This window comes from Engraulis encrasicolus, chromosome 16, assembly GCF_034702125.1.
Source record: "Engraulis encrasicolus isolate BLACKSEA-1 chromosome 16, IST_EnEncr_1.0, whole genome shotgun sequence".
Lineage (NCBI taxonomy): Eukaryota > Metazoa > Chordata > Actinopteri > Clupeiformes > Engraulidae > Engraulis > Engraulis encrasicolus.
The window spans coordinates 14418320-14430337 of NC_085872.1; the positions used below are offsets into that span (position 1 = coordinate 14418320).

The 12018-nt window shown below is 41.5% G+C and overlaps 1 protein-coding gene across 1 annotated transcript in view; it reads left to right on the plus strand.

Moving 5' to 3' along the window:
• The first annotated feature begins 8416 nt into the window (after positions 1-8416).
• Positions 8417-12018, plus strand: part of nos1apb (nitric oxide synthase 1 (neuronal) adaptor protein b) — a 10795-nt gene continuing 7193 nt past the window's right edge. Inside the window, exons 1-5 of the mRNA XM_063219895.1 lie at positions 8417-8530; positions 8701-8772; positions 9854-9946; positions 10155-10216; positions 10949-11057. Coding sequence (XP_063075965.1) covers positions 8426-8530; positions 8701-8772; positions 9854-9946; positions 10155-10216; positions 10949-11057 — 441 coding nt within the window. The 5' untranslated portion in view covers positions 8417-8425. The remainder of the gene's footprint in view (positions 8531-8700; positions 8773-9853; positions 9947-10154; positions 10217-10948; positions 11058-12018) is intronic.

Here is a 12018-nt window from a genome sequence, read left to right on the forward strand (position 1 = left end):
TTTTTTATGAAACTCTTTTGCCTGTGAGAAATAAACTTTCACTGTAACAAAATTTAAGCTGTGCTTATTGTAATTATACAAACTTATTTTTATTTATTTTTTATCTTAGGCTACCTGTAATTACTTCCACACTGTCTAATCCCATTTTTAAGTTAAATTAAGTAAAGAATAGCAATAGTTCTATTTCGGATTTTGTCAATATCTCCAAACCAGTGCTTAATTTGTCAAGCGGGAGGTCCTGGAGCGCAGAGGATGGGTGGCTCCCCCCCGACCTGGATCTGTGATGTCTTTCCACGAGGTTCCATCCAAGGTTCCGGAGCTCTCGTCTGAGGTTCTGGAGCTAGCTCCCCCTTGCTCCCCCTCAAATTAAGCACTGCTCCAAACTAATATACTATTTTATTATTTAGACACTGCCTTTGGCTGGCCTTTACCCTGGGTCCAGTGAATCAGTAGGGAGGGTGTGGTGGGGGATAATATCAACCAAGCATGGCTAAGTCACACACACACACGCACGCACGCACGCACACACACACACACACACACACACACACACACACACACACACACACACACACACACACACACACACACACACACACACACACACACACACACACACACACACACACACACACACACACACACACACACACACACAGATGAGAGCAATCAGCAGATGCAGCAAGCAAACAGCTTTTACTGGCATATTAGATGAGATGAAGGTGTTGGTGTGTGTGGGGGTACACTAAAGTGGAGCGGAGGCAGGTCTCCATGGAGACTCACCACCCACTCAACGCCTCTCTGGTCCTTATTTACCTCTCCAGAGAGAGCGAGAGAGAAAGAGAAAGAGAGAGAGAGAGGGAGAGAGAGAGAGAGAGAGAGAGAGAGAGAGAGAGAGAGAGAGAGAGAGAGAGAGAGAGAGAGAGAGAGAGAGAGAGAGAGAGAGAGAGAGAGAGAGAGAGAGAAGGTCGCTACAGTGACTCATCAGGTGGAGAATTGTCTTTAACCAGGCTGCATGTCTGTATACAACCCCATGGCCTCCCCCGCACTGCTCTATGATGAATTTCATTCATTGTAGATGTGAAGTGTCTTTTGGAACGGCCTAGAGAAATGAAGAAGAGGCTGGGACGCTCTCCATGAGATAGCGGATGAAATGAAGAGACCTCGTTTCCAGGGGTTCTTCTGTGAATGGCACAGGACTTTGCTTTATCAGAGGACAATGGTTGTGTTCTATTCTGTTTCTGGACAATAAGGACATGCACAACAAACTATTTCTCTCACCAGGACTTTGAACCAAGCAAAAACAATGTAAACATATTATCTGAGAGCTGGCTGAGAAAATAACATCCTGAACATGTGACTAGGGATTTTAACATAATAGAGAAATAATCACTGTCATAATGGGTTGCATTAGGAGAAAAATGTGTTAAGATAATTTGTTTTCAGTCAATTTGTCTCTCCAGTATGAGTAAGCGCAACATTTCAGCTTGGTCTTCTCATATCTGCCTACATGTGCTTTGAAGCACAAAATGACACTCACCCACAGAAAACTCCCCCTCCCCCCCATGATCAACCCCTTTACCTGTCCACTGCCAGTGTTAAGAGGACACTGGCCACCATCAACCCACGCAAAGCAGCTGGCCCAGACAACATACCAGGCCGAGTGTTGAAGGATTGTGCAGAAGAGCTGAAGGATGTCTTCACAGACATCTTTAACATCTCTCTGGAGCAAGCAGTCATCCCATCACTTTTCAAAGCTGCTACCATCATACCTGTGCCGAAGAAATCATCACCATCATGCTTCAATGACTACCGTCCTGTAGCACTGACGCCCATAATCATGAAGTGCTTCGAACGGCTAGTCCTGTCACACATCAAAGCCACCCTACCCCCCACCCTAGACCCCTACCAGTTCGCATACCGAGCCAAGCGATCCACGGAGGATGCAATTTGCTCTGCCCTCCATCCAGCCCTCACCCACTTGGACAATAAAGACTCATATGTGAGAATGCTGTTCATTGACTTCAGTTCAGCATTCAATACCATAATACCACAACAACTCATCAGAAAACTGGACAAACTAGGTTTCAGCACCTCCCTCTGCAACTGGCTGCTGGACTTCCTGATGCAAAGACCACAAGCAGTACGGGTAGGGGAACAACACCTCGAGCACCCTGACCCTGAGCACGGGGGCTCCGCAAGGTTGTGTTCTCAGCCCCCTGCTGTTCACGCTGCTGACACACGACTGCACAACGACCCACAGCACTAACCATCTAGTGAAGTTTGCGGATGATACAACACTGGTGGGCCTCATCACCAAGGGCGATGAGACTCACTACAGAGAAGAAGTAGACCTGCTGGCCAGATGGTGCAAAGACAACAACCTCCTGCTGAATGTCAACAAGACCAAGGAGATTGTTGTCAACTTCCAAAGGGTAAAAAACAACTGCCACCACTGACCATCGACGGCGATGCTGTGGAGAGAGTGAGCAGCACCAAGTTCCTTGGAGTGCACATCAGCGACGACCTCTCTTGGACCACCAACACTACATCACTGGCGAAGAAGGCCCATCAGCGTCTCTACTTCCTGCGCAAACTAAAGAAGGCAAGTGCTACACCCTCCATCATGACAACATTCTACAGAGGAACCATAGAGAGCGTCGTGTCCAACTGCATCACAGTGTGGGGAGGAAGCTGCACGGAGAAAAACAGGAAGACACTCCAGCGTGTTGTGAACACAGCGAGAAGATCATTGGAGTACCACTCCCCTCCCTGCAGGACATTTACACCACACGCCTCACCCGGAAAGCACTGATGATCATCAAAGACACAAGCCACCCTGCACACAAACTGTTCAGCCTCCTGCCCTCTGGAAAGAGGTACAGGCGCCTCCGTTCCCGTACCACCAGGCTGGCGAGCAGCACAATGCACCAAGCGATCAAGATGCTGAACACTCAACCCACTCTCCCTCCAATGTCAGCCTCTAGCCAGCAAGGCCACTGATACCCCCCCCCCNCATCCCCCACCACCATATCTGCGACTGAACATTCCACCTGCAGTACTATACTTGTGACTGAACTTTCAACCTGCACTAACTCACAACATGCACACACACACACACACACACACACACACACACACACACACACACACACACACACACACACACACACACACACACACACACACACAACACACACACACCACACACACACGACACACACCACACACACACACACTGCTGCTGGTGTACTTGACAGACCTTTTAATATTTATTTTTTCTTCAAAATGCTACTATTACCATGTCAGAACGCTATAAAGGACTTTTTTAGGAAAAGCACAAAAGCACAACAAATACCTCTTAATGTATGTCCTCTACAAGTCTTCTGTTGTCCAGTCTTGCACTTTAAAGGTCTGTATGAGCACTGTCTATGTCCATACTGTCTTAAGTCCATGTATAAGTACTGTCTATGTCTATACTGTCTATGTCCTTACCTAGATTAGTCTATGTCTGTATGGGAAAGCAAGAAATGTAATTTCAAATTCTTTGTATGACCAGTGCATGTAAAGAAATTGACAATAAACCTACAAACCCCAACTCCGATGAAGTTGGGACGTTTGGTAAACAGTGAATAAAATCAAAATGCTATCATTTTCAAAACATTCAATCTATTCATTAGATGGAGAATAGTGAAAAGACAACATATTAAGTGTTAAAACCGAGAAAAAATATTGTTTTTGGGGGACATATGTACTCATTTCTAATTTGATAAATCCAACACGTCTCAAAAGTGTTGGGACGGGGACAATAAATGGCAGCAAATGTCGAGGAAGACTAAAAACAAAACAAAAGACAACACTTAACAGTTAAATACATTAACCGATGAGATGATTTTATATAAAAAACAGTGTTGATTCCTATCTTGGACATGTTTTCACCAGCTTAAATGGTGGGTGTATTCCTTGTCATGTTTTGCAATGTTTTCCTTTCTGTAGTGCTTACAGTGTGACAGGTCTTGACCAAAAACCCACCATTTTATCACCTGCTGTTCCTTATGATGGAGCCAAACTGTTAAAACATAGTAGAGAATGCAATTTGACCTTACTATGTGGCAGTAATCGAAGATCTCCCTTCAAAATATAATGCATGAGTGGCTTTTCATGCTGTTTAAAACCCATTTATACCATTCAGCACTGTATTTCACTCTACAGATGAGTGAGAACATCTTAACCAATGCACTACTGCACCCGCATGCCATCATGGAGGCTGACTTTTGAAGTTAGCACTAACACAAGTTGGATGGTCCATTTTCACTGTAACACAGGATGTGCAATGCTCTATTATTGTCAAAAAGAATGGACCTCTACAACTTCTGCTGACTTCTGTAAGCAAAGGACAGTTTCCCATGTCTTCTGGGTCTATTTCAAGTGAGCTCAGGTGCTTAGGAGAATGTTACACCCCTGTATCATTTGCACGCATTAAGCATTCTTAATATGGTCAATTTTCAATAGCTCTAGCACTCCAGGAATTAGAGTGAGACTACAGCCAATATATATTTCATAATGTCATGAACCTATACAATGATTTTTGTAACAAAAATATGTCTTATATACACTCAATCGTGGTAAATCAAAGGGAATTCAAACATTTATGTAATAACTATGGTAATTATTCCCTTTGCATCTTTAATTCTGAGAGACTCAGCCTCTCTGTGATGATCTTATACCTGGACACCTATATTTTCCGTCAGTACAATTCATTTTGAAATGTTCTTCTTTGTTGTTTTATCTTATTTGGATGTTTACTAAATTTCACTGATCCCCGTCCCAACTCTTTTGAGACGTGTTGGATTTATCAAATTAGAAATGAGTACATATGTCCCCCAAGACAATATTTTTTCTCGGTTTTAACGCTTAATATGTTGTCTTTTCACTATTCTCCATCTAATGAATATATTGAATGTTTTGAAAATGATACCATTTTGATTTTATTCACTGTTTACCAAACGTCCCAACTTCATCGGAGTTGGGGTTTGTACTTGACTTGACTACATTGGCCATACTACATGAAGGGTACCATTGGCCATCTTAGGTTATCACCTGAAAATACAGTCCTCCAAGGTGACTGAATCTCCTTGGATTATGTTTTGCATTTGTCAGTATGCTTTCTCAGAAAACAGCAGGCTATCTGCCTTCGGCCTCTTCGTGGATTTTATTCTATTGTGTGCTTTCCATAATGTTCTAGCCATGCCTTTTCTTCTTTTGAGGGGAATCACACACACACACACACACACACACACACACACACACACACACACACACACACACACACACACACACACACACACACACACACACACACACACACACACAATATTTAAAGATTAAGGTTACAGTGCATCTTAGGGCTGGTTTAAAGGAGCACACAGGGTTATTTCCAAATATAACGGAGTGTTCCTGAAGAAAGAAACAGTGAAGAGCAAGGATTCTGACCAAACATCCATACAATAGTTAGAGCTGCATGTACTCCATATCCCGACAACATAATGACATACTGGTTTGAAAAATTAAAAATGTTCGTCTTTTTTATATATATTTATAATTTAATTTACATTGCAGTACAGTGAGATGATCCTGCTATTTACACATATTCAAGTCAATTAACCTTGAATTGTGGTGAGGGGGAGCTTTTTTATTGATTGGTTTACTTTATTAATTTATCATCATGACTCATATTACTACTTTATTACGTATTACTATAAATGTTTACCTAGTATACTTTAAAAAGTGGAGAAGACGCGCTCACACTATCGCCTAAATAGGCTACTTAACAATTCTTAACTGGGTGCTGAATCCCACAAAAAAACTTGAATGAATAAAGGAAGCGAAGAACAGCACTCTTCAGATTTCTTCTTTGTTTACACGCTGAAGAAGGGCTCTGCCCGAAACGTTTGTGGGCGAATAAACAAAGAAGAAATCTGAAGAGTGCTGTCCTTCACTTCATTTATTCATACCTAGTATACTTTACAATATACTTTTATTTGGATGTATATGGATTTATATTTATATGGATTTATATTTCACTACTACTTTTGGCTACTACTACTAGGCCTATACTTGAAACTACGCAGTGTTGTTCCTCCACCCACAAATGTGTTGGCTTCAATGACAATGACAATAAACTCCTTGAATCTTAAATCTTGAATCCTGAATCTTGAGCCCGCTGAGAACAGCCCAGCAGTGATGTGATCAATGTAGTAGTGTAGTGGTTCTCAAACTTTTTCAGACCGAGGACCACTTTGTCCCCACTAAAATTTTCAAGAACCACCTGTCAACTGAATTTACAGTTGACGGGTACTATTTCGACACTGTTTAATTTTTATACATACTTTTTATTCACATTTACAAGTCTTATTGTGGTGAAAAAATGACTTCAGACATGTTTGGCTTTGTAATTATGTTACAAATTTAGCCTTCTGTTAGTTTGTCCTGGAAAAGTAGAATTCCCTGTGCGGACCACCTGAGCTCTGTCGCGGACCACCAGTGGTCCCCGGACCACACTTTGAGAACCACTGTAGTAGTGGTATTAGTAGTACAGTATTAATAGCATTAGTATTAGTAGTTAAGTAGTAGTAGTAGTAGTAGTAGTAGTAGTAGTAGTAATGATAATAATAATAGCACTGATAATAGCATAACAATTCCATACATACGATATAGGCTACAATTCCATACATATTTTGAGTCGACTTATCACACTCATACTCCTTGAAAACATGGGCTGTTAATACAAGTTGACAACTTGCACTCTTTAAACTCTGTACAGTGCTAGGTCAGAAATGAGACTGCACAGAGCATCCCATGATAATAATAATAATAATAATAATAATAATAATAATAATAATAATAATAATAATAAAAAACAATACATGATGATGATGATGATGATGATGATGATAGCAGCATTGTAAGAAATGTTTCAGTGACCATAAGACTAGTATTGTGCAAGGGAGAAACTGAAGAGGGCTGAACAGGTGAGGGCTGAGCTAAATATTCAGTATCTATTGCAGCTCGGCACTCAAATGCCCTGCCTTACACGTGAGGTGGTGTTTCAAAGGCCTGCGCCCGTGTTGACTTCTGCTAGGTTACCATAGTGCCTGAAGAGAGGTTGGAGTGACATGAAGCAGTGCAAAGTAACAAAATGGCTCTGCTATTTGCTAAGCCCAGTCTGCACCTTCAATGTGTGGTTGGCGAGCAACCTCCAGTGTATCGTCCTGTTTTAAAATGTGAAGCTGTTGTGGGTCAAGGTGTACTTTTTCCGTCTTGCACAGTGAAGTGCTGCTATTTATAGTGGACAAACCTATTTTCAAATTGCTGACGCAGATTATGCCTTCTTGACATGTAACAAAATGGGGGCCCTGGTAAAGTAAGTGGCAAGCGCTGCCAAAAATGAGGTATCAGTCTGGCATTTTCTGGCAGGTGGCAAAGGCACCAGAGCCTCACCTGGTAAAACACTGCACCACACAATAGCTTTATTGGCAGCAGCTGTTTCAGGTGTGGGGGTCTACATGTTAAGGCCTACATGTAATTATTATTATTATTACTATTATTATTATAATATATATACCGGTATATATATATATATATATATATATATATATACATGTATATATATATATATATATATAGATATATATATATATTATTATTATTATTATTATTATTATTATTATTCAAGAAATCACAAGAAACAGGCTACTGCACAGTGCATCCTCCTTTTTTGTGAGCTTGAAAATTGAAAATTGTTTCTGTTTATGTATGTTCTGCTGGGTGTAAGCCTACATTATGAATATTGATTAAGAGTAGGCCAAGCCATATAGTCCAATGGGAGGCAAGTTTCCATTTCTATTTTCATTTCAGATAAACATTTTATTATCTTCGAGATTCACACCTCTAGATGGCAGTGCTGCTCACCTTGGCTCATTTACTTCCACAACCACGAACAATGACCGTCACCGTGCGTCTCCATCAGCCCTCCTTAAATCCGCCATACTCCAATAGGAACAGGTGGAATTCCTTTCGGATGAACGTAGGCGCTGAAATATTACTTTACGCACGAAGCGATGCTGCAGGACGCAGTGTTTAGGTTCTGGCATACGGATTTTAGGGTTAGGCAATAAATAGCCTAGCGCAAAATTTGTCCGGTGACAGACATTGTGATTTCTCTATGTCAAGTGAATGAATAGACTTGACTGTATGTGAATTAGATATATCTTTTATTTCCGCGGCAGTAGTATTTTATAGCCTATTTCAACCTTGTTTTTGCTGAACGATGACGGTAGCTTGTGGGCAAGTGCATTCTCTGCGTGGTTGTGCATAAAGGTATCCATGCTTTAGTAAAAAAAAACTTTTCAGTAGCCTATACATAATGCCAGAGAAAACAAGATACAATTTGGTGGATGATGTGAACGACCTCAGGATTCCGATGCACGACGAGGACGCATTCAAACATGGGGTTATGTTTGAAGTGAAGGTAAAGTCTATAGGCTATTCTGCACGTACCCTGTAGATATATTAAAACTTTAGGCTATTAACCTGACATGTGGTGTGTTGCAAGTATTGATTCACATAGTTCTGGTTACACTATCACTAATTTGTTCCACGTGGGTCCATTTGCCTCTCCATTTCCATGTATCTTTTAAGTACATTGGCAGCCTGGATATTGTGCGACCCAATAACAGGATGGACATACTGGCAGCCATGAGGAGAATAAGAGTAAGGCGTTTTACATTTTCTGATTAACATGCATGCTCTTACTCAACTTGTCTCTGAAAGACTGTACGATGCCTATATACAGGGGGTGACAGGATGAACAGCTTGTAAGATTTAGGGTATCTTGATTTTTTTTCTTATTAATGTACAATGAAACATCAAGCATTCCAAAATGAAGTGTTCCTATGAAGTTAAGTTACATTTCAAAGTGTGTGTGTGTGTGTGCGTGTGTGTGTGTGTGTGTGTGTGTGTGTGTGTGTGTGTGTGTGTGTGTGTGTGTGTGTGAGAGAGAGAGAGAGAGAGAGAGAGAGAGAGAGAGAGAGAGAGAGAGAGAGAGAGAGAGAGAGAGAGAGAGAGAGAGAGAGCTCTCCATCACATAACGTTGACCGGCTTGGTGGCCCAGCTGCTGCAGAGGTGTACCTGTATAGCCTACTTACTGTAATAGAATATTCCCTGGTTGTGGCTGTGAGAGCATGACATGCTTCTGCCATTGTTTATAAAGTGCTGGGCAGCTTGGTCAAGTTTGCAGTCACTTAATATACGTTTTTTAGGAATATTAATAGCACGGAATGAGAGTATTGTGTTTGTTCTGATGTAGCTGGAAGCTGGTGGGGCTGTCTCCATACAAGAGTCAGGAAAACCTCTTTAATCTGTGAGCAGGCCCACTTTATACTGTGTATTTGCTCCTGCTAAATCTCATAAGCGATCAGGGTCTCCCCTGTGAATTCTCTTATTTATGTTTACAGTTTTGCTGCAAGCAAAGGCAGTGACAGCCCACAGAAGCATCTGTCCGTGTTAAGTTTGATCCAACATGGTCTTAAAATGATCACAAATGTTTGATCTGTGCTGCTGTAGAGACTTAAAGGCCTAAGTATGGAGCATCCAACTGCTAGAGATATGAGGCTTATTCCGAACCAAATCCAAGTAGATCTGTTATTAAAGTATTGTAAGCAGAAAAGTTACAATGTCAACATTGAACATTGTAGGCCTACATTATACTCCTATACTGTAGGTGTAGGCTATATGTACATGAAATACAGTCATGTCTGATCTGACCCAATTAAAACATCTGTTCTTCACACAGTACGAATTTAAAGCAAAGAACATTAAAAAGAAGAAAGTCAGTCTCATGGTGGCTGTGGATGGAGTCAAGGTCGTGTTGCAGGCAAAGAAAAAGGTAAGCAATTGTTTGTCTTTATTTGTTTAGGTCTGAAACTGGACAAAAGAGTTGGCCAACCTCCGGCTAACCTCTTATTACAACGAAGGTCATCTTTTTAACATTAGTAGTAAACACTAGCTTGGATACTTCATGTATTATGTATTGTATGTTATATGTACTTCTACCAGTTCTGTAAAATGACTAATGACTGGGTGGCGTTTTACAGGTCAAAGAGAAGTCACCTGATGACTGTTACCAGATCACTCTTATCCAGGATCCTATATACAGGTACTCTACTGCAGGCAACAGCACATGACACATAAAACCATGTAGTATCAGTTCATGCATATGACATCTGTAAGTGTGACATCCATTTAAATGTTAAATGCCAGTACTCCATTTGACAACAGTGTCAGTAATTGTTTCCAGAAATCTCAAAGATTTTACACGGCAGGTTGACATTTGCCTATGAGTTAACTATAGGATGACCTTTATCATCTTCCTATCAACTGACCATTATGGAGAGAGAGAGAGAGAGAGAGAGAGAGAGAGAGAGAGAGAGAGAGAGAGAGAGAGAGAGAGAGAGAGAGAGAGAGAGAGAGAGAGAGAGAGAGAGAGAGAGAGAGAGAGAGAGAGAGAGAGAGAGAGAGAGAGAGAGAGAGAGAGAGAGAGAGAGAGAGAGAGACTGAACACAGATAGTGGAGTAGTGTTTCTCAACGGGGACGCTACAGCCCTCCAGGGGGCGTTTGAGAGGCCGGGGGGGGGGGTGTTGAGAAGGATACAGCTGAGTGGAAGGCGTAGTTCCCATTGGGGAGCAATAGTCTTCTTTATTTTTCAATACTAAGGGGGGCGTTGGCAGACTTATGATGAGGTAAAGGGGGTGTTGGGAGGCTTATGATAACCTCAAGGGGGCATTTGTTCAAAAAAGGTTGAGAACCACTGTAGTAGAGTATTCATACTGGTTGTTGCCATGGCGATAATGATCTGTTACTTACTCTACTGCATTTTCCTTTCACTCAGGATTTTTTATGTGTCCCACGACTCTCAAGATCTGAAAATCTTCAGCTATATTGCACGAGATGGCCAGAGCAAAGTGTTCCGTTGTAACGTCTTTAAGTGTAAGAGAAAGGTAATGTACAGTTAGGTGTAATGGTCTTCCAAACTTTCCCGTGCATATAGATCCTGTCAATTGCCAGATTTTGCAAACACTTTCGTCAACAGTGCACCATTGCATTGTGGGTTATAATGGATGATCTTGGTCCGCTCTTTTGGAGTTATATTATCTCTAATAAGTAGGCCAATTGTATTGCTCATACACCATTACAAATTTGGGATGGATGACTTTCAGCACAGAGTGGAGTGAAATTACACCTTCAACATGTTCACCCCTCCCTCCTCACACTGCTATGTTCCTGTTTACACACAAACGGTGTGACCCTGAGATACAGTAGCCTACAGTGTATTGCAGTGATTGTACCTAAAATACTAAATCACACACTCATTACAAGTTTGTGAAATGAGCAGTGTAGTCATTCTAGGGGACATTTTCCCCCCTGAAATATCAAAATGAAAACAGCAACAAAAAATACTCATATAGGCCTATGCAAGAATTAATCCCATGATTATTATTACCCAAAGAAACTAACCACAGGAGAGAAACGCTGCATATCCAAAAGACTTGAGGAACCCAGAGGCATTTCACCACAAACTTAAAGAGAAATATGAGAGAGGACAATAAAGGTGGAAACCAGATGAGAAATGTCTCTGGCCTCAGCTGTATATGCAATGGGCCAATCCATCACAGTGACAGTGCTTTCCTATTGTGCCATGGTCTTGTGCACAACTCACACCTCCGTAGCATCAGCTCTCTACCTCAGACTCTTTGATTCCCCTCCCCCTCCTCTACCGCACAGTGATTTATTGAGTTAATCATTTTAATCATACCATTGCCACAGCAAGCTAACCAGCTCGGTTGCCTAGCCTGTCCAGTGTTTTAGATTCCATTAGCGATGAAATGTAGCATGTGATGGCTGGACCCGTGGGCCTTGTGATTGATATGTCCTGTGTGTAACACCTTCCTCCATCTTTTG